The sequence below is a fragment of the Saccostrea cucullata genome, unplaced genomic scaffold (assembly GCF_032062105.1).
Source record: "Saccostrea cucullata isolate Sc308-1 unplaced genomic scaffold, CSIRO_AGI_Scuc_v1 ctg2233, whole genome shotgun sequence".
NCBI classification, from domain to species: domain Eukaryota; kingdom Metazoa; phylum Mollusca; class Bivalvia; order Ostreida; family Ostreidae; genus Saccostrea; species Saccostrea cuccullata.
Window position 1 is genome coordinate 9,670 of NW_026919729.1, and position 23,025 is coordinate 32,694.

General features: G+C 32.6%; 2 protein-coding genes across 2 annotated transcripts in view; both read right to left on the reverse strand.

The window, feature by feature from the left end:
* Positions 1–1,458: 1,458 nt before the first annotated feature.
* LOC134236643 (kelch-like protein 21) lies at positions 1,459–3,518 on the reverse strand. The gene is made up of 2 exons (XM_062718820.1): positions 3,263–3,518; positions 1,459–1,916 (listed from the first exon to the last, which is right to left on the reverse strand). Exons 1-2 carry the CDS (start codon positions 3,516–3,518, stop codon positions 1,459–1,461), a joined length of 714 nt encoding a protein of 237 aa, XP_062574804.1.
* A 2,942-nt stretch (positions 3,519–6,460) lies between these two features.
* LOC134236740 (kelch-like protein diablo) overlaps positions 6,461–23,025 on the reverse strand; it is a 31,002-nt gene continuing 14,437 nt past the window's right edge. The window contains exon 3 of the mRNA XM_062718926.1: positions 6,461–6,937. Coding sequence (XP_062574910.1) covers positions 6,495–6,937 — 443 coding nt within the window. The 3' untranslated portion in view covers positions 6,461–6,494. The remainder of the gene's footprint in view (positions 6,938–23,025) is intronic.

Genomic DNA, 23,025 nt, shown 5'->3' on the forward strand with positions numbered 1-23,025 from the left:
TTTTCGAACTGTGATCATCGATTACTGTATTAATTTTATTTTTCTCCAGGACTCTCTTTGCAATTTTAAATTGCTCAATATATACTAAAATAAAATCGAAACTTTTCTTTACCAATTAAAATTTTTCTTTCAATGCACCATATTTTTCAAATTGTACAACCCAGTAAATCTATAAAATACATTGTATTGAACAAATTCATCAAAACTCGTCTAACGAAAACAATGCAAGAAATGCTATGTAATGAAGAGAAAAGAAATATAGAGAACTATTTTTAATATCTTATGAAAATTTTCAAAACTAGATATACACATGAAGATAAACTATACAATGAACATTCATATGTAATGAATTCCCCACAAAAAGATCAGGATTTACAAGAAAGTTTCTCAGATATTTCCATGTAATTTTCATTTATTTCGAGTGGAACACAAAAAACATACAAATGCAAAATGCTATATAAATGTAGAGAAAGTTTTTACTTACCCGCGCTGTTAATTCACTACTTAATTGTGCCAAGAATCCAATATTAGATAGGTTTAGATAAATTTCTCAAGAATGTAAAAGCATTCAGTCATTTCATTACATATGTATTTTCTTGGTTAAATCCTTTGCACTCGTCATGTTTTGTAATACTCCATAAAAACAGGAAAATTCGTTAAATTTTGACATTTTCAGATGCCCTTCTGGAGACAAGACGATAGAATTTTGAGTATTTTACGTAATTTTGAGTATGTACAATTTAACATTGCCCATCATTTTTTATTAATTAACAAACAACGTATTAAAGTTTTTGTAAAATTTGGTTTAAAAAAGCAAAATATTGGCACTTTTCTGTAATCCTAAAGTAAATCTACCTTAATTTTGAGATTTTGAGACGGTCCCTTTAAATTTTAAATATACATAACAAGATATTGAACATACATCACCAGATTATAGAACATACATCACAATATTTCGAATATACATCACAAGATATTGAACATACAACACAAAATTTTGAATATACATCACAAAATTTTGAATATACATCACAAGATTTTGGATATACATCACAAGATTTTGTACATACATCACAAGATTTAGAATAAACATCACAACATTATCGAATAAAGCAACGTTTTACATTCCATACTCGCGTGGTGCAGTGGTCAGAGCGTCTGATCTAGCGTTGCGAAGTAAGGAGTCGATCCTTACGTCGCGGGTTCGAATTCCACAGTGGGAAGTGGAAACCGGTTCTTCGGATGAGACCGTATTTATAAACCGAGAACCCGTTGTGCAATAGGTGCTGGCCCGAAAAAGATTCCCCATTTCTCATAGGCTCTGAGTGCCGATTAAAGGACAAAATTGTAGCTCTCCATTGGCAGGTGGTGGCGACTTCACATATTGAAAATTTCTCGAAAGAGACGTTAAACTACATACGATCAATCAATCAATCAATCAACATTCATCTGATTAGACTATGATAATTTAATAACATAATCCTCTTCAATATCGTCAAGATTTTTCTTTTTTCTTTCATTCATTTCAAGAACGTGAAGTCTTCTGACAGATATTGCATGCTGTGTTTTTGAATCAATCTCTAAAAATTTTGAAGAAATATCTTTCATCTCCTGCACATCATAAATCCATACCGATATAGGACAAATTGGCCAAGCAGGACTCTCTATTTTTACTTCTTTTCGTTCGAATGTCCTTCCATTGAGAAGATCAAATTCGACATGGCCACAAAATTCTACTGCGGTATCCAGGAACGTATTCAAGTCATATTTTTCGGCTGCTATAATGTAATCCAGTAGTGTTGTCACTGTCAGACGTGTTCCCGGTTTGCACATGCTTGCCATAAACTTCTCACAATCAGTTACAAGAGGAGACTGGTACTCGTGTGCCAAAGGTAGTACTCGCAACACATTTTGTTCTAAAAAAAAAAGAAAGAAATCACCATGCCATCTTAAAAATATATATTTACATTCAGTGTTATTTTCTAATGAAATCCATTAGAAAGCTGACGTTCAAATCTCTTTAACACACGCCTAACCTGGTCCCCTGTCTCAACCTTGCCTAGTGACGCGGAGTATACGAAGCATAAGAGGGACAGAGAACCAGGCTAGTTTAACACATGCCAAACCTTGTCACATCGCGTTAGAATACACAGTAGGAACTAAATGCATTTCAAAACTCTAGGAACACCTAAATGTAGAATGCTTTATTTCAATTTTATGGAAAATAAAACCCTGATGAATTAACGTAATAATACAACAAATATGCGTTTGAAATTTATTTAACAAACATACGTTTGAAATTAATTTTTTCAATTTTTTTCCTCGCAATGTTCGTTTGCATTTTATTAAACTTTGCAACGTCACAAACGGCTTTTAAGCACACCGTTTTAAGGTCGCTAAATTCACATTAAAGATTAACAAAATAAACAAATATGAAGACTTTAAATAAGAGAATGTTAATATGAGCATTGAATTCATATTTTGGGATGTCGTCGGTCCTAACATCCGGTATTTAATTTGTTGACAAGACCAGGTGTGTCACAGAACCGAAGACATCCAAAAAATGAATTTAGTGCTTAAATCGATCTACATGTAATGAAACAATAACATTTTAAGCTTCTGGTACGCTGATACTTGTTTTTAAACTAAACAAGCAATCAACTTTTCAGTTGCATTTCTTTTGGGCCTTGGCGGGGGAAGGGGTGTTCCAAAATAAATCGAACAAGCAAAAAAAAAAAAAAAAAGAACCTTATTCACTGTCCAAATTCGGGAATTTGCCAGTGCGAAGCCTTACAGCAACAAAAAATAAGGGACCAGGCAGATATGATAAACATTATGAACTTTTCAATGGTCAACTTCCCTTACTTATGCAGTAATATTCCTTCATAACCCACATACGTTATTTATATCTCTCAGTTGATTCGATACGCAAGGGCATGCTCTACAGCAAATAAAATTTATCATGTCAAATGCTAACTGACCTTTTTCATACTATTGTTTAACTATTATATAAACAAGGATTTTTTCCCCATCATATCCCTATCATGACAAGAAGCATACGGCGGGTGTGACCGGTCGGCAGGGGATGCTCACCTTTCCATGGAAACTGATACTACCCTTGATTTTTTAGGTCTGTGATTGTTCTGTTTCAATGTTGTATTGTTAAATGGACTTTTGAGCTTGAATACTAGTACCGTTCGTTATCTCCATATATATAACATTTATGTAGTTTTATTCAAATGAATACATATGATCAATTTACCTGTGATTGCATGTTTCATGTTTGGATAAAAACATCGAAGAAACTCAATAAAATCCTTAGCCTTTTTGTTTTTTAGTGTTATCTCCTTTTCAGTACTTTCTTTAAAACTTCCGGAAAACATGGCGCTAAACACCGGTGAATGCTGGGAAAGGACAGCTTTGTTGACGTGAATTATCTTATCTTCTACAAGCAAAGTTACATCTGTTTCTGGAAAGCCATCATCGTCAGAGTAACACTCGCTTTTTGTCTCTGCCATTTCACTAAAAAGAATGGCCACTGAAATATTATTGTTACTAGTGACTGATATTATTAATTTATGCTTAATTTCTTTTAAATTTTTTTCGAACAATGTGCTGATGTTTGTTCATGGATTTTTCTGAGTTTTATCTTCAGATAACTACACGAAATACATGAAGTATTTAATTAAATATGCGTCCTGCACAGATGAATACCCAAAGTAGATGTATAAAATTATGTTAAAGTACTGTGTTGTACTCATTTGAAACTCGTAATTTATTTTATTAATTTCAAAAAGATACAAATCTGACAAAGCTCTCATTGAGGAATAATTTAAATAGATATGTAGAACACCACTACAAATACTAGAAATTGCCACTGAGTCAGTTTTACATGTAACTATTAAGTATTCTGCTAGTGTGCATTCCTTTATACTTGTTTAATTTTGGTATATGTTACTAAGCTACGCTCTCTCGTGTCATTATGACCACGCCCACTGGTTCTCTGCACATAACCAACAGTATAATATTGGATAAATACAGCAGATTTTATATGTTTGTTGAAAATAAATATACTAAACAGAAGTGTTAGTTGGTTTTGCCCAGTTTGTCTGTCTGTCTGTAAACGTTTCACATTTCAATTCAACCACTGAGCCAAGTTTTAACCAAAATTGTCACAAAGAATTCTAAATGAGATTCTATGTTGTTAAAAAATGTAGTTTATAGACGAGAGTAGGTTGGGGTCACAAGAGAGAAAATCTGGTGAAGAACAACAAGGCCAAAGTTACTCAGGTGAGCTTTGTGGCCCATGGGCATCTTGTTACTCAACACAACTTGTCTACATCATCGTATAGGGTAAGATAAGCTTTTTTTCTGATGGTGTTGAAAACAAAATGTATAGAAATACTGGATAATATCGAATAGCTTGATTCTATAAGGGCAGTTTTCGTGATTGAATAGTTTTTGCATGCTAAAACAAGAGGCACTGTATTTCTAAAATCGACGTACTTTTAATTACCGTCTTCCAAGGAAGACGGTATTGTATAGTTGAAGTTTTTCACAGTCTTCGGACTATGCACTTCCTCTCTTTTGTGATTGGTAGAAATTGCATGATGAGAAAATTTTCAATTATTTCATTGGTTGAAATGCTGTTCAAGGCAAGGGAGATAACTTTCTGATGATCTAATTTTCGTACGACTTAACAATTTTGCAAGATTTCCAATCTTAAAAAAAAAATGACAAAACGAACAGCAAAATCAGCAGTAATTAATTCTTAATAACATGGTATTTTTTTATAGCAATAAATAGAAAGGTCTCTTTAATTTCATTATAAATAAAATTTGATTTTTATAGCTTGTAGGCCTTACAATTTGTTATTATTCTTTTCCCCTTTCTTGTTTGAAGAAGGGAATGGAATCAGCCGAGGTTTGCCGAAAGCTCTCGGCCAGTAAAGTTTACGGAGATGACCAAGCGACAACCGTGGTAGGGCTAATGCCAGTAAAAAGCTAATGTACAAATACAAAATTCAAAAGAATTATACGTCCTGATAGGTGTAGATCAGTTTACTGTTTAAGATTGTTGCTAAAGACGGTAAGCTTTTTTAAAAAGCTCTACTTGTATATCTCAATAATCTGCTTCTCCTAAGACGAAGTTCATATTTTCAACGCTGTGATCACACATTTTTTTTTATAATCTTAAGGAATTAATATTGTTAAAACCAAATCACTTACCGTAATTTTGTGCATATAGGTAAGGTATGTAATTTGTTTGTGAATGTTTTTAAAAACCCACCTTATCTTGATAATAATTAAATTTATTGTATTTAACAAAAGACTCCTCGCCAATGGATAAGAATCGCATAATGGTTTAAATTTAAGAATCGATACAGTGCTAGACATGAGTAGAACAATGAAAAAATATCTTAGGATCAGTCATTATTTTAATCAAATTAATTGTAAGATGTATGACGAGAAAGTTAGTTTACAGCAAAATCATGTATAATATTTCAAAGAGCTCTGGATTATGAAAGTAAACTACTCATTACTGAAGAGGAAAATTTCAATTTTGATTTATTCATCTCGATAGGTAAAAAAGAGATCAATGTTTGACAGATACGAGTATCTATTTTGTAGGAATTAAGTGTGGAGAGTATAAATTCACACCAGTATTTTTTCAAAGCTTGAATTTCAGGCATCAGAATGATACAATATGATGGGACTCAAAATGTATAGAATAGTTTTTGGAAAGATTCTAATCTTATGATGAATATTTAAAAAGTAATCTGTCCAAGTGCATATCTAATGTATACGTCATCAGGAGAAAAATCCTTTATATTATCTATTTTATGTGCAAGACGAACTATTGGTAATGAACAATGTTGAGCTGCGATAATTGTCATACATGTATTTTTTCTCTCGTCCAGGCTACTGAGCTTACCAGAAGGCCCATCGAACTCTTTTTACCAATTACACTGAGGTATGACTAGTCATACGCATTTGACATTTGTTTCAAATGTCTCTCTCTCTCTCTCTCTCTCTCTGAAATATATTGATGAAGCGTTTTAGTGTTTTTTTTATTAAAAGAACGTCAAGGAAATTTTACATGCTATATAGTACATGTTATTGAAATAAAGCCACCAGATTGATCCACAATTGAATAAAAAGAAAATAAAATAAAAAAAAAATTAACATGTCATTTCTAATCATAAACTTCCATCTGCTTACCTTTAAGAATGCAATGAATTTTGTTATTTAGTAAAAGGTACAGCGAATCCTTATATTCGTCACCGAGTCAGTTGTAACAGTATTAAACCTAAATTCACACTAGACCTTATAACAAGAAAACATATCGAAACAGCATCATGTTATCTACTTATAGAGTTAAACACGTTTAGATAAGTCTACTGAAAATTATATTATTTACACGGTACAGTACAAATGATTTAGTAACTCCTTTTGTATTATTACTAGTTTATGTATTACATGCATTGGATTAGGCTATGATAATTGTATATCATATTCTTTTTCGGTTCCTTCTCTATTTTTCATTTTTCTTTTATCCATCTCAAGAACTTGAAGTCTTCTGACTGATATAGCATGCCGTGTCTTTAGATCTATTTCAAAAAATTTTGCAGAAATGAATTTAGTTTCCTGCACTCCATAAATCCAGGTGTTCGGACCTACAGAGTTAGACGGTTTCGCCTTTCTTTGAAATGTTTTTCCATTGAGAAGATCAAAATCAATATGAGAGCAAAATTCCACTGCAGTATCCAGGAATTTCTCTAAGGCATATTTTTCGGCTGCTATGATGTAATCCAATAGTGACATCACTGTCAGACTTGTTCCTGGTTTACACATGCTTATCATGAAATCTTCACAATCATCAACAAGAGGCGACTGGTATTCGTGGGCCAAAGGTAGTACTTGCAGTACATTGTGCCCTGAAGAAATGAATTAATTTCATTATTAGCATACGTTAATATTACAATATATTTACATTTCCAATGTCTTTGTCCTAGATAAAATTACAAATTGGAACATAAATCCACTGATTCCTCGATGCGTGATATTACAAAATCATTTCAATGTTAAAATGTATAATAAAATGCCATTCCAATGTTGTAATAGATATACCTGTTACTGCATATTTCATGTTTGGATAAAAGCATCTAAGAAACTCCACAACATCCTTAGCTCTTTTGTTTTCCAATTTTATCTCCTTGGCAGTACTCTCTTTAAAGCCTCCAGAAAACATGGCGTTAAACACCGGTGAATGCTGGGAAAGAACGGCTTTGTTGACGTGAATTTTCTTATTTTCTACAACTAGAATTACATTTGTTTCTGGAAACCCAATGTCGTCAAAATAGTCCACACTCTCTGACGTTATTACTTCTAAAAGTAGAGATAAAATTTAGATCAAGAATTGATTAATCTCTTTTTAAAGACACACTCCTAAACAAATTTTCAACACACACACTCTCACATACACACAAAGTATAACATTTATAAAGGTTTTCATATTTTTTTCAACGTAAACCTAATAAGATATACCAGTGTTGTAGACCTGGGTGTAAAATATATAAATGGACACTTGAAGGTCCCCCAGAAAACGTTATAGTACATGTAACTGAACTAAATATAAAACAAATTCTAAAACTAAAATTAAAAAGGTGCGCAAAATCATGCGTACTCGAATTAGACTCGGTCTCAGTAACATCAGGCAGTGCAAATTTATATATTACTTTCAAATTCTTAAAACAAACCAATTTTACAAGAATCAATATAACATGAAAACCCACTACTTTTCAACGTTTTATACAACCATTCCCTACGATATGTTCTAGTTGGGGATTGTTGACATTATGAACAACTTACTTTGCCAATGGGTATCATTTACAAAATAATTATTTTGAAACATTTTGATTGTACAAGTCTTCCACCAATCTGTCTGAATTCCTATTACATGTAGTACCTACTGCACCTCCTTCTAAGAAGAGCCATTTTTGTATTCATAATGAGCGGAATAAAATGAAATTTTCTACAGGACACTATCATGAGAAGAAGAAGAAAATGTTTATTGTGGCCCAGAACAATTACATGTAGGTATGTCGACTGCTATTATCAACAGTAATTTAATTTGATTCTTCATTCATAGGTCTACTCAATATATTCAAATATACCTGAAATAAAAAACAATCCACAGCTGTTGACATCTGTTTCATATTTGGAAATTTTATATGCACTAAAAGATTCGCAAACAACAAAACATAAACGTCATGACTAAAACATTTTATCGACAACTTCCTTAATTTTATTTATGTAGCGGTATACGCTTATCATAACAATTCTATGTCGCCCAGTTGTCTCAAGACGCAGTTCAATTCTACATATGAACAATTTCTGCAAGCATGCAAGCTATTGACGAACACATCGATTTAATAAGAATATCAAAAGTCCCGTGTAAGGAAACATTTCACTGATCGATACGATGGCCGTGTCAGCAAATAAATGTAAAAATTAACATTAAGTCATATATATACTGGCGTATTCATACTACTTATTTTGCCATTGTTTACATACTGAATTGTCAACGGATTTTTTCAGTTTTATTACTAATTTGAACGAGAACATGATGGGTGTTCCGGTCGACAGGGGATGCTCATTTCTCCATGGAACCTGGCCCCAAAGCCATAAACTGAGAATAAACTTAAGTCAAAATTTTAATGTTTAATATCTTTAGTTCCATTAGCTTAAAAGTTTGTAACTGTGCAAAATACTTCAATTCAAACATACATTATGTTGAAAGTTAAATTTAATTATCAAAATTATTTCAAAAAGTACATGTATATTGATTTGAAATTTTGACCAAAGTCTTATGGTTTTGGGGCCTGGACTCACCTCTGATGCTTTCAGAGGTCTACGGGGGTATATACTCTGCTCTCGATTCGTTCGGTTTTAATAGACTTTTGAGCTTGATTTTTGTTCGTTTTCTCAATATTTCCTTTGGTTTCTTGCAGCGTATGAAAAACTTCACCAGTCTGGAAACCTATGTTCGTGGGCTCTACATTTTTGCATATCGAGTGACAAGGTATAGATGCCAGAATGTGGTTTGTTTTGAACTATGTTGCCTACATTTACAAATTTTATACTAATAAATCTTACATGGTAGACTGGAAAATATGAAATCCTCATTCAAATTGTGATCAATTAACCATGAATAGAACTTGCTTGAACATGCTTCTTCACAACTCTGATATGAAAAATGTTAAACTAGGCAGTGTGGACTCAACACTTTTGTAAGCACATTTTGATCGTAACTATTTTTGTAATTGTTTGGTTATAGGATCAGACTAAAGATTTTGTGTTTTACCTTGACAAAAATTAGATGATTCCAGTTCTGAGGGCCATGTACTGATCTCTTGCGTTGCTTGTTCCATAAATACCGGAACAGATGTTTCTGCCACATTAGTCTGATCTTGTTTTGCAACAGAAAGCGGTTGCGCCGGTTGCACACTTTCGGTCCTCGCAGCAGCACTTCTCAAGGTCTGGCTTGTGTTAGTGTCCTGGTTTCTTTTCTTTGGCATGACGTTTTCAGCAAAATGAAATAGAAAACTGTTTTTCAAGCAGGTTTTTAAAAGAGATTACATAACATATTGTCATTACAAGTGAATTGTTTATGACACTTTTCATTTTAATATGCATGTTTTACAGAATGCAAATCGATAAATGTACGCCTGTGGTTTTTTAAGTTTAACAGTCTTATTTCTGCAAGAGTTACTGAGCCAGTTTAATCCTATTTTTGCAGAAATTAAACACAGGGTGGAAAAGTATCGGCCCTTTTTAAGCAAAACGGAAATTGGAGGCAATTTAAATTTTTGTAGATTTTTTTTTTTACATAAAAAGGGATTTACGAAATTTTAATTAATATACTAGTAAGTCATTGCTGACATGACAAATCATGTATTGAAGATTTTCGAGAAATCTATAATATTGCAATAATATTGCTTAACTCAAAATCCACAATTTGTAAGCGTCTTTTTGAGCATTATTTAGTACAATTAACTTGACATTTTTGCATTTTAATTTCTTTAACTGTAGATCAGGTTCTTTAATATCTATTATATTTTTACCAGGCTTTATTATGGCAAAAAATAATTGACATTGAAGTATTTATGAATTTTATTGGAATTCAGAAAAATTAGCATTTCAATATTTAATCTGAAAATAGTCAATGAACTTCTTTTTTTTCCAAGGTGACAGATTTTTCCTTAACTTGGTGTACATTCTAAGTCAATCTAAATTAAACATGGTATCATATTATTAAAATAAGAGTTTATTTTATTTTAGTTTTCAAACTAAAACCATCTTACGTAACTCTTCAAACAATTACTTGTTGAGTCATCGAATCAGTGAAGATTTTTTTAAATATAAATAATTTTAACTATTTAAAATATAAAGCTCAACATTTTCTACTTACGTTTGGGCTGCCTTATTTGATTTTTGTATTTTTTTTTAAATAATCGATCATTCACACATTACCGAATAATATTGCAGTTTACCAAGTTTTCAAACTGTGATCATCGATTACTATTTCCTTCAGGACACTCCTTGCAATTTCAAATTGCTCAATGTAAAGTAAAATAAACATCGAAACTTTTGTTTCCTTTCTATTTCTATATTTTTAAATTTTCAAAAGCCAGTATACCTATAAATTATTGAATAAATCCATTTAAACTCAACTAACAAAGCAAGTAGTGCTATGCGCAGCAGACAAGAATTGATATAGAAAACTGTAAATTAAAAACTCATTAAAATTTTCAAAACGTGTGAGATCACATTGTGAGATTGAACATTGAACTTGTTTTGTGATTATCACAAATTTATTTAAATAAATACATGTATGAAGATGCATTTTACATTTAATATGTACATGTATAAGCAAGAACAAAATATTCATTTTACTAACTAGACTGTTCAATATACTTATGCATCATTGTTCAAGCCATAAATCCTGAAATAACAATTCTGAAACTTTTTTTTGTTCTCAACTCAACTGAGTTTTTTTTTTTAAAGATGTTTACCATCTGTCCCATGCTGATAGTAATAAAATGTGTAGAGAATTATGTCTCAGACGACTATATATAGAGAATATTTAACCTATTTATATTTCAATTTCATTGAACCTGAGATAATGAAAAATCTTTTTATTAAGTATTTCAGAAATGCAATAGACGAATCCACACTTTTCAAAAGTTATTTCCCTTGGCCGCAATCTTAGGGATAAACCCATACAATCCATACAGAAGCCTTTGTAGTTTTCAGGTTCGTAACTTCGTCATTTGACTTTTAAAAAGCGCTGACTTTTGTGTACTGATTGCCCCAAGATGGGGCTACCCACATATTGAAAGACAATGGATTTATCAGAGCACGCCCAAATATTTGGTAGCATAAAGAGGAGAAATGACGTTTCTTTCCCCATTGACCTTTTGGTTGACCCCGCAAAGGGAAACAACTTTTACAAGGTGTGGATTGGTCTATATTTATAGATCGATTCATTGACTTTGTCAGCAAATACAATTTATCATTAAGTCAAATTCTGATTGACATTTTTCATGCTTATTGTTAGTCTATTATTTACACACTTAATTGTCGACGGATTTTTCCGTTATTTCACGACCATGGCTAGGACCACACGACAGATGTTTCTTGTCGGCAGCGGATGCTTACTCCTCCACGGTCCCTGATCCAATATAAGATCTTTTAAAGGTTTATGTTTTCTCCTGATTTGTATTGTTTGAATGGGATTCTGAGATTGAATGCTGTCGTTATTTTATCCATATACATGTATTTCATTGTAAGTCACGTTCGAGAAACACACGCAGGTTTAACATTAGAAACTAAAAGGTAATGATGTCTGAAAATATGATAGGTTAAAACACATTCACGCGAAAATTTAAAACTTGCCGTACTTTTGGTGTGTATAATGAGGAGTCAATGTATACTTAATTTATTAAGCAGATAAAAACGCTTTGTTGTCCGACTTCATAATCATCTAACAACTGATTTTTTTTTTGCTTTATACAAATAATTTATCGTAACTCGAGCTTAAGCAAACATGTATCAACACTTTTGAAACTCCATAACATATTAAACGTAATGGAAACAACAGAAAAATCATTTATTCATATCATGAATATGAGAAAAGATGGACAGTCATGATATTTTAGACGGTAGAGCGTTTGCTCCATAACCGAAATCCCTAGCCGCTATAAATCCATGTCGATAATAATGTCCAAATCAAGCTCTTGGCTCTTAAACTGTTTAAAAGTTCAGGTCTTTCCAGATAAGGTTGTTCAGTGGTGGTTCGATAAAGAACCCTCATGCCGATAGAACTTTAAAGCCCATGCCGCTGTACGACGACATCTAACTAGGTGCAAAAAAATACATGTTTAATGACATTTGCTTTTTACTGCACTAAAATATTCATTTGTATCATTTATTCAAACATGTTTCCTATACTTATGTTGAATATATACAGGGTGGTGTAAGTCTACGCCTTGTTTATACATATGATCATTTATTTTATAATGTACTTACTATTTACAGTTTTAACAGATTGACTTAAAATTTTTGTATGTGTTTACATTTTACAATAGACTCATGAAATGCTACATATGGTATCGTAACAAATGTCCCGGAAAAAGGGCTCATAATTACACCCAATGTTAATACATAATTAATGAAAATCCTGTAAACATCTCAAACAGTTAATGCTTACATGTACAACTGTTAATATAAGTTTTTACGGTTTTTAAGTATTAGATACACGCGATTTTAATCCCTACAGCGATAACAGATCAAGTTTATATTAAGTTTATTTTTTAAAATCATCTTCAATTTCTTCTCCTTCATCTGCCTTACACTTATTCATCTCAAGAACTTGAAGTCTTTTTACTGCTATCGCATACCGAGTTTTAAGACCTATTTTTGAGAACTTTGAGGAGATGCTTAATTTCTTAGAGAAATTCCATTTCTTTAAATTGGAAGTTAATTCCAGGAACATGGATTTATATGAGCACAAAATTCCACAGCAGCATCCAGTAAAGTGTCAAAGTCACATTTCTCGGCTGTATGACGTAATCCAGTAGTGACGTCACTGTCAGACTCGTTCCTGGTTTACACAAATCAATCCTTCTCACAATCAGAAACTAGAGGCGACTGGTATTCGTGTGCCAGTGGTAGTACCTGTAGTACATTTTGTTCTGAAAAACGACTAATCATCATAACCAATTCTGGAAGTTATATATAAAAAAATATATTATTATATTAAAAAAAAATAAATCAACATAAGAACAATGATTAATTTTGTTATGTTAAAAAACGAATATTTATTTATTTTTTTTTATACCCGTTATTATGTTCATGTATGTTTTTAAAAAAAAACATAATTTGTCAAAACTATGAATTTTTTCTGGTGGAAGAAACTGTATTCGTTTAAAATCATTTCTGATCTCTCTGTAAATGGTACCAAGTTAGCCTCAACATATCCCTAAAAACCATTAAAATATGAAACTTCAACCGTCATTAAGTCTTGTCTGTACAGCTTTTCTGATCTTTAATTTAAATTACAGAGGAAAATAATTTTTTTGGAAAAAAAAAAGATAAATAATGAAAAAAAATAAAAATGGTAAAATATTTTTTCAAACATTTTTTGAAAGGTTGATCATCTTTATAAGAAAAAAATCTTTATATTAACGTGTCACATCTGTTTCATCTGTTTCTGGAAAGTCAGAGGCTAACTCAGAATTGTCATTGTTTTTATTGTCGGCATTGTTAATTTGTCGAGAAAATTTAAAATATATCTATGAAAAGAAGTTTCTTCTAGTTCTATTGAATAAAGAAGGAGCTTCTGTATTGTTCCGTTTCATTGATTTCGATCGTTTGCATGTCTGGTTCTTTTGGTGTGTGTGTGGGGGGGGGGGGGGGGGTTAGATTAAGGTTAGTGTTGTGAAGTCCTTATTAAGAAGTACGGAAGCCCGTTGGTGCCACGTACGAAAAATATTTTATCTGGCGGCCGCTACTTATTATTTGGCGGCCGCCACTTATTATTTGGCGGCCGCCACTTATATATCTGGCGGCCGCCACTTATTATTTGGCGGCCGCCACTTAATTTATATGGCGGTCGCCACATATATTATTTTGCAAAAGGTGAGTGTTATTTGGTGAAGAAGATGGATGGTGACACAACCGCTGTTTATTGATAAAAAAGTAAATGATAGAAAACGAATTCTGAAATATTAAAACACCATTCTTGGAAATCCAAAATGCAAAACTTTATTTAATTCTCAACCAATCATAGCTTACAGCAAACACCATGATTTATGTCCGTGACCCCTGATGAGGCTTCTTGATAATCGAAACACTCTTCAAATACTTGCATAATTTAAATCAAATATTAATCTGCTCAATGCAAAAACATATCTACTAGAAGTGTGGATTGGAGTGTTGGTTCATAATAAATCTCTTAAAAGTTTGGTTGATTGATGTTGCTATTATAATTTTTACACTTTATCCACCTATAACCACACATTAAAATATGTGCACGCATCAGGAAGCCAGGTGTTACCTGGCGGCCGCCATATAAATTATGTGGCGGCCGCCAAATAATAAGTGGCGGCCGCCAGATGTTATATAGCAGCCGCCAGATAAATTATGTGGCGGCCGCCAAACAATAAGTGGCGGCCGCCACATATTATATAGCGGCCGCCAGAAAAATATTTGGCAGCCGCCAGTTGTTATATAGCGGCCGCCAGATAAATTATATAGCGGCCGCCATAAAAATTATGTGGCGGCCGCCAGATATATAAGTGGCGACCGCCAAAAAATAAGTGGCGACCGCCACATAATTATCTGGCGGTCGCCAGAAATACAATTGGCGGCCGCCAAATAATAATTTGCGGCCGCCAGATAAAATATTTTTCGTACATGGCACCAACGGGCCTCCGTAAAGAGGGTTACAAAAAACAAAACAAACAAAAAAAAAACCGAAAAAAAACAAAAAAGAAAAATTATTGATTTTTATTTGCAATACAATGTAATTTACTATTGATATTATTTTTAAACAGAAAGAGGGCATTTTAAAACTTTATCAACTGTTACGTACATTGTCGACAATAGTTAAATCAACAATACCAAAGGATGTTTACATATTAATACCACCAATCATGGCTTTGTTGTTCTTGAGATTTTTCCTTTATATTTCTATGTAAAACTTTGATTTCCCATTGTGGCCCCACCTTACCACTGGGGGTCATGGTATGAACAAACTTGAATTTAAACTTCCTGAAGATACTTCTAGATTTATATCACAAATCAGTGCTTTGCTGTTCTTGAAGAGAAGATTATTTATAAAAAATATTATATATTATATAAATATTGCATGTAGTTGAAAATTTTCACCCCAAGAAAATCATTGTCAACCGAGGTTGACAATGGTTTTCGAGGGGTGAAAATTTCCAATGTAACACTCAACTACATGCAATATTTATTATATTATACTGAATGTTTTATACCAATACGTATAACAATGAACCGTGCGCGCATAAATTCTGCGCAGTCGCTATTTTTTTTTTGAAATATCACCCGTCGTCAAGCAATATTGACTGTTGCTACGCTGGAGGGCGTGGCTTCATTTTTCAGCGGGTAATAGTGTTTTTTAACAAATGTTTCTCGACCAATCAGATTTAACTAATTTACATGAAAGTATAATATATTATAATGTAAATCGTTGATAATTCATTGTGGCCCCAACCTACCCCAAGGGGCCAAAATTTGAAAAAAAAAATTGAATCCACCTGAGGATGACTCCACTTGAGTTTCATCTTTCCTGGCCCATTGATTCTTGAAAAGAATTTTTTATCATAGCTTTTTCACTATACATGTATATTCCTATGTATACCTTTAATCGGCCTTTGTAGCACCACCTTTGGGGTCATGATTTGATTAAACTTGTATCTACACTATTTTTGGATGATTCCACATGAGTTTCATTGATCTCTTTCCTGGCCCAGTGATTCTTGAGTAAAGAAGTTTTTTAATTAAAAGATGTCATTCATATTTTACTTATTCATAATTATCTCCTCTTAAAGGGGCTGGGTGGTTGTGGCCATTTTCAGACTATTTTGATATTCTTTAGAAGAAGAGCTCCATATAAAGATATAATAAAATGATCAAATTTTAAAACTAAAATTTGTAAACTTTTTTTGCCAAGTGATAGATTAAGATATCATATCTAAAAAAATTAAGTTATACATGTATCTGGTGGTAAATCAAAAGAATTATTTGTTGACCACCTAGCCCCCTAAAAAGAGTTCGTGGCTCTTTATTTGGAAAGAAAAGAATCCCGTTAATCCATGAATACTTTGTAGCAAGTTTGGTTGAAATTTGCCCTATGGTGTTTGAGAAGATGAAATTGTGAAAAGTTAATTACGACAAACACGAAAACAACGACGATGACAAGGGATATATTTTGATCGAAAAAGATCACTTGGGCCTATTTTAGCCCTCTTCCAAAAACCATAAGATATATAAAGATAATAACGCAGGGGGAATAAGGAAGCATACAAAATATTCTACCTGGGCTAAATCAGTGCTGCATTATGACGTCATAGTAGACAAGATGACGTCAATTTTAGAAATCATGTTTTCGTAATATTGGTATTTAGCTATGTAATTTAACTCTAGAAAATGATTAGAAACGTGTACACATTAACAAAAATAAAATGTTTTTATTTTGTTATGCTGTAACAGTCATTATGATTGAAATCTACCACCGATGACGTCATATGTGTACATCAAGTAACTTGGAAATTGATCATGTCGTGTAAAGAGAATTTGGCTAAGACGGCATGTTCAAAGAAATGTAAAATGGAGTTTACAAGGAAATATCGGAAATATTGTTTTAAATTCCTATGGAATTCAATTAGTTAAACAGGTATGCTAGTTTATTTTCATCGATTATATTCTCTTTCGAAGACAGTCAGCTATATTACGTATTCCGGTCGGCCTATCGTCCGTCATTCTTGACCAAAAAATGCAACAGAACAGCAATAAGCTGGATATTTCAAAACATACAATTTGTACAGATTGAAATTTTGCGTTTTGACAAACTTGGAAAGTGCTGCTAGAATCCCGAGTGAAGCTTGGTTGTACGAAAAATCTCGATTTATATGTATGAAATTCAAAACAAAGGGTAAGGTTTCGTGCTAATGTGTGGAATAAATATTTTACGAACAAGATAGTGGGATTCTAGCAGCACTTTTTAGACAAAATAGATGTTTTTCAGCTATATAACATACTCAAAGAAATTATCAAACTCCGGGGTATTGTTGTTCTGTAAGCTTTTTTATTAAGGAAAATTTTGCTATTAATAGAAGTCACGTGATGCCGTGGCGGTGATACACGTCTTTGCGTTAGACACGCTTTAATCTGTATGCAATAGTAAATAACAGTTTACGTTTATCAGTGGTTTTGGTATTTATTAAACTAAATTTTCTTTAAAAAGTCTAAATTTCCCGAGAAATTACTTATATGCTTCCTTAACATACCCGCGAAAATCCATAAATATATTAATCAAATGGCATATACATGTATATGTCTTTAACATTTTCAACTATTTGGTCTTTGTTCATGTTCTTTCTGTTACGCATTTCTAGAGTTTTATGTCGGTTTCTGAGTTTTATACTTTTATAAGTTTAATTGATATATTAATTTGTACAGTACATTTATCTGTGTTTGAATATTGTGTTATGAATTATAATTGATACTATCAGTGTTTAGAGCGTCGGACAATAATATCTTAATTACGAACTTGTTTACAAACTCTTGGAGATTGGAAACAGTAAGAGAGCGTCTTCATTTGACGGACAATTTGTTTTTACGATGTGTTGTTCTCGAACAATGACACCTCCAATCAGCCTTTGTGCAAAGCTGCAGCCATCTTATTAACTGAAGAAAGTGCAAGATACAAAATGTTAATGTAAATATTGGACATTGCCGTAGCCAATAAGGAGATGTGTGACTGAGCTTCAGTGAGGGCGGACTATATTAATATGAATGAATTAAGTAACACTCGAACACACTAATTGCTGTAACCAAATATGTGATCCCTACGATACAGCTTCTTGTACAAAAGATGTGCGCACTGAGTATCAATAGGTTTTAACATCTTAGCTCCGAGACGGACTGTGAGAGCTTTTAACATCCTAGCTCCGAGATGAACTATGAAAACCTTTTCGAACTGAGCTCTGAAACCTTTGTGAAACAATGACAGTGTGAGCTTCCACCATCTTGGCTCCGAGATCTTTGTAATTGAACTTTTCATGTACCATTGTCTGTTACCTTTGCTTTGACTTTATAATAAAACTATAAACTTACAAAAGTCTTCAGTCTTCTTAATCCAAACACATTGGCTAATTGTGTTATACTACTGTATATTTAAGTGAAAAAAAGAGGTTTGGAAGATCAGATACTGGACCCCTTATATATCTTTGTTTGTAAGGATTTTATGGAGTTTCGGAATCCAAAAAGATGTGGTTATGAAACATAATGGTCTTTGGGAATATTAAAAATATTCTAAACTAACATTTGATTTTGAATAATTTCCACCTTATAAAGGGAGCTAAGCGTATAGGTTGGTTAATCAATTGTAGGATAACGTAGAACCAATGTCGTATGACATCATAACTGGTGAATGTGTTTAGCCTGTGCTAGATCCATTATGACGTCATAATTAATTCAATGTCACTTTTTTCCGTATGTAGATGTAAGAGATTTAAAAGACCATATTTTTCTTTCCTCATCCCAATTATACAACTTTAAATAGAAATGGTAAACTGCGTTTGAAAACTAGCAGGGACTATATTTTTGGCGGAATGGTATGAAAATATCATCTTTTCTGCCTCTCAAAATTATTATAGATCATTGAATTTAGTTATAATTTTTATGCAATCAAAGACTAGATGAAATTTTCGAATGTAAGTTAAATTAATAATAAGGGACTAAAGTTTCAAAATATATCAAATAAATAAGATTTTTCACACATACTAGAACTATGTTGGCTTTTAAATGCTTCAAATCTAAGTACAGATTTCAGCCAAAAATCCGTAAAAAGTGTTAGTTCTCTCTTAGTAAACGATCAAAACTTTTAGTTTTAGTATTATTATGTATCTTAATGTGACAACTTTACAATATGTGAAAATTGGAAAAAGTTAAACATAGGAAGCATATAAAAATAACTAATAAATCCTAAAAATATAAGAAAAGTAGAGGAAATTCGGATTAGCAAATATCCATTTTATTTAAATTAGCCATGTCAATTTGGTAATATCATCTTATAGGCCCTATATTGTAGTATCTTTTTATGCAAAAAGAAAAACATTCAATCTTTTGAAGAACAAGTAGGGATCGCACAATTGGAAACAGTAATATTTTATTTTCAATGTACAGGAAAAAGGTAATGACCTTGACCTGACTTTGTCTCTAATATTAAACGGTCAAATTTAATCTCACTGATACCATCACTTAGTGATATTGTCCTCTTGATTCTGTGAAAATTTCATTAATTTTTGAATATAATAAATGTGAGAAGAATCCTATCTTAACAGCTTCAATAAAATAGTAGAAAATGCTGCATTTTGAAATTCACACAATTCAAAATCATGCCGAAAATAATCTTAATTCAATTTATATATTTTTTGGTAAAAATGCTTTATGAGTATATATTTCTGGAATTAGAGATGCTTATAGTCACCTTTCATTTACTAGAACTTGGCATTAATTAAGTTGACAAATCCAAGATTATCCTGTGTAATGAAATTACAATGTATATTGTATACATCTTACTGGAAAAATGTGAATGATATATAACTATAAGGAATGCAAAAATCCTAACAAATCTTCAGTTGCCAACTAAATAGTGTAATATCTTGATGAAATGTGTCCAAGTCAAAGATATACTTGTTGTAGATCGTGTGATCGTGTGTATATTTTTTTGTGATATCTATCATGAAATGATGTGCATTCCTTTTCATAATTATTTGTAACTTATTCATAATCTTGGTGTTTGATTGCAATATTTCTATTAAATATGATTTTTTGAATTAAAATTACAATTTAAGATAGGTTTGATCTGAAAGTAACCCCAAATAGTCATTTAATAATTAAATCCCGTGTAAGTGCAAAAAGGTCAAGAAAATTAGGATCGGTAAATTACCTATCTCTCATTTGTAAGGGGCGGAAGGTATATATTTCAATCACTTTTTATAATCATTTGGGTATGTTCTTCATCATATTAAAGTTTGAAACAATTGTGACAAAGACTTCTGAAAAATATTGACAAATTTAGGGTCGAAAATTGACTAAATATAATAGAGTTCATTTGCCTATATTTTCTTAAATGTGGACTAATCTTTTATATCGATGAAATAAAATAAGAATTTATTATTGAGAAATAATGCTTAATACTATTCAGTTTATAAAGTCAAAGAACAAGATGTTTAAATAAGTATTTTTGAGATTTTTCGTATTCTCTTTATGACAAGTTCCCCTAAAAATGACTGAAAATGTCTAGTCGCAGTATGTAAATACCATTCCATGTTTCACAGGCTGCACTACATTTAACAGGTCGAGTTAAGTATACCGGTCCCCATAAATATGGCGCTAAAATAGCTGCCGCCGAAGGCGGTGTACAGTATATAGACGATCGCGTGAGCGATCGACAAAATCGAAGAAGAAGCCACAAATTGCAAATTTGACCTCAAATTCGTGTTCCTTGCGAAAAATTGGGTTTAAAAAACTGGTTTTTAAACACAGTTTTTTAAATGAGAATTAAAAGATTTCGTAAAATAACGTTCTTGTTTAGGAAGTAAATCTCCATCTTGCGTTGTTTAGGAATGCAGTCACATGATCAATTTTTGACGTAATCTCATAAATATTCATGAGATGCGTCACTTGTGTTTTGACGTAATGAAGAAATGCCTGATAGGACTCAAAGTGCAATGCTATTAAAATTGCGTGATTTTTGTGAGAAATACAGGGATTTAACAAATGTTAGCTAATGATTAGTCATCGATGGATTGAATTGTGCATCATTATCGATTTGAAATGGAAAATATTCTGAATATTTGGACATGATTAGGAGGTCAGAATATCGAGCTGCAGTTAACGGTAAGTTGCTTTTACAATAACTTGCCTAAACTCAGCGCTGAAAATCGTCATGTTTCGACAATAGAGTTGATTTACTCGAACTTTCATTTCTTAAACTTTCCTTTGTAAAGCAAACATGTCATGAACTAAACCAAAGTGTAAGATATCAGCACGATTCGACAGGCTGATTCATGCAAGTTTTGGGTCACAAAAGGCACTCATAGTGCCTTTTGTAAGCAAAAATTACATAAATTAGCCCAAAGTCAGAAAGATTACAGACTGGATTTATAAAACAAACCCAATTTTAAAAACTATATAACCTAATCCTAATCACTCGATCGGATGCGTTTTGTTGAAGCGAGTGGGAAATTGCGGTTTGTTTACATTCTGCATAGCAACGGCAAGGGAAATAACTGCTCATGCGCAATCGCGTGATTCTGGGGACCGGCATACTAGAAACTTCCCTAAATTTACATGTTAAGTGGGGAACCAACGTGACTGACAAATCGACCAATCAGCTCAATGAGTAGCATTATGGGCTACTACAAAAATACCACATATGTGTTTTGAAAAAGCCAATATTTTAAATCACTCTCAGAAAAATGTGATGCATTTTCCCAAGCATTTTACACACTTAATACGCTATGAACATCATTATCTACTAATTCCATGCTCATATTTATATACAAATGATTTACAATGATTAAAATAAGGGTTTTCTCCACTCCATTGTACAAATCCGTTTGTTGACAGTTTCCCCCCGTGCTGTGCTTTCAGTGAAAAGTCAATTTCACGTGACTATTTCTTGGTTCAAAAACAATCCAGTCTGAGGTGTGCTCGCGTATTGACATTGTTTACAACGTATACAACTTCGAAATACATGCTAGTCACGTTTTATGATCATTATGCAAATGGGTTTATATGACAGGTAAATTAAAAAAGTGCAACTTAAGTGTTTTTTGTGTTTTTTTTAACAAGGAAAACTGACTTTGTTTGTTAATGTGAGCATGGAGAATCTTAATTAGTACCTTATCTTTGTATTTTTCATAAACACATTTCAAAAAAATGTTAGCTGACTTTCCTGCAGTCATTTGAAATCACGTCCTAAATTTCCCTGACCCACGTGTTTGTAGTAAAAATAAACATGTAGTAGACCATCATGCTTTTCGGCTCATTCACTGGATTAAACCATTGTTTGCTGTGAGTACCTCTGTGTGCAATCGCAACAATATCCATATAAGGTAGCTTCCTCGACCTGTTTAATTACAAGGAAACATGTCATGTGCTTTTGACTGATTGATAAGCGAGTGCCAATTTATCATTTTGAAAAGTTTGAAAATCTTGCGACAAAGACTTTTCCGACATAGGTTAGTTCCTCCAAAAAAAAAAAAATGAAATAAGTCTTAAAAACAAAGACAATTTTGTTACCTGCTTTGTTATCAGTACATACTGATCGTGTTATTTAAATTTAATTACCCGAAGCCCGTTATGCTAAAATTATCCCATGTTTCCCACGATTGTTGATGTCCCTGGCATACTCTCCAAACTAGACAGTGATTCCTTATATTTCCGTTTCATTGTGAAATAAAATAGTAGAATCAACTTTTGAAAAAATGTAGTCATAGATTTAAATTACACGAGGACTTCCATGCCAATTTCAATAGTCCTCGCACACTGACGTCAAACACAAAGGAAGCTGCACGAGATTTACAGGCATATTTGCCCTCCTTAGCGTCAGACACAGAGACAGATGCACACGAGATTTGCATGCGTAATAGGCCTCCTAAGCTGCTGACCTATCGGTCTGCCTAATTTACATGCCGGC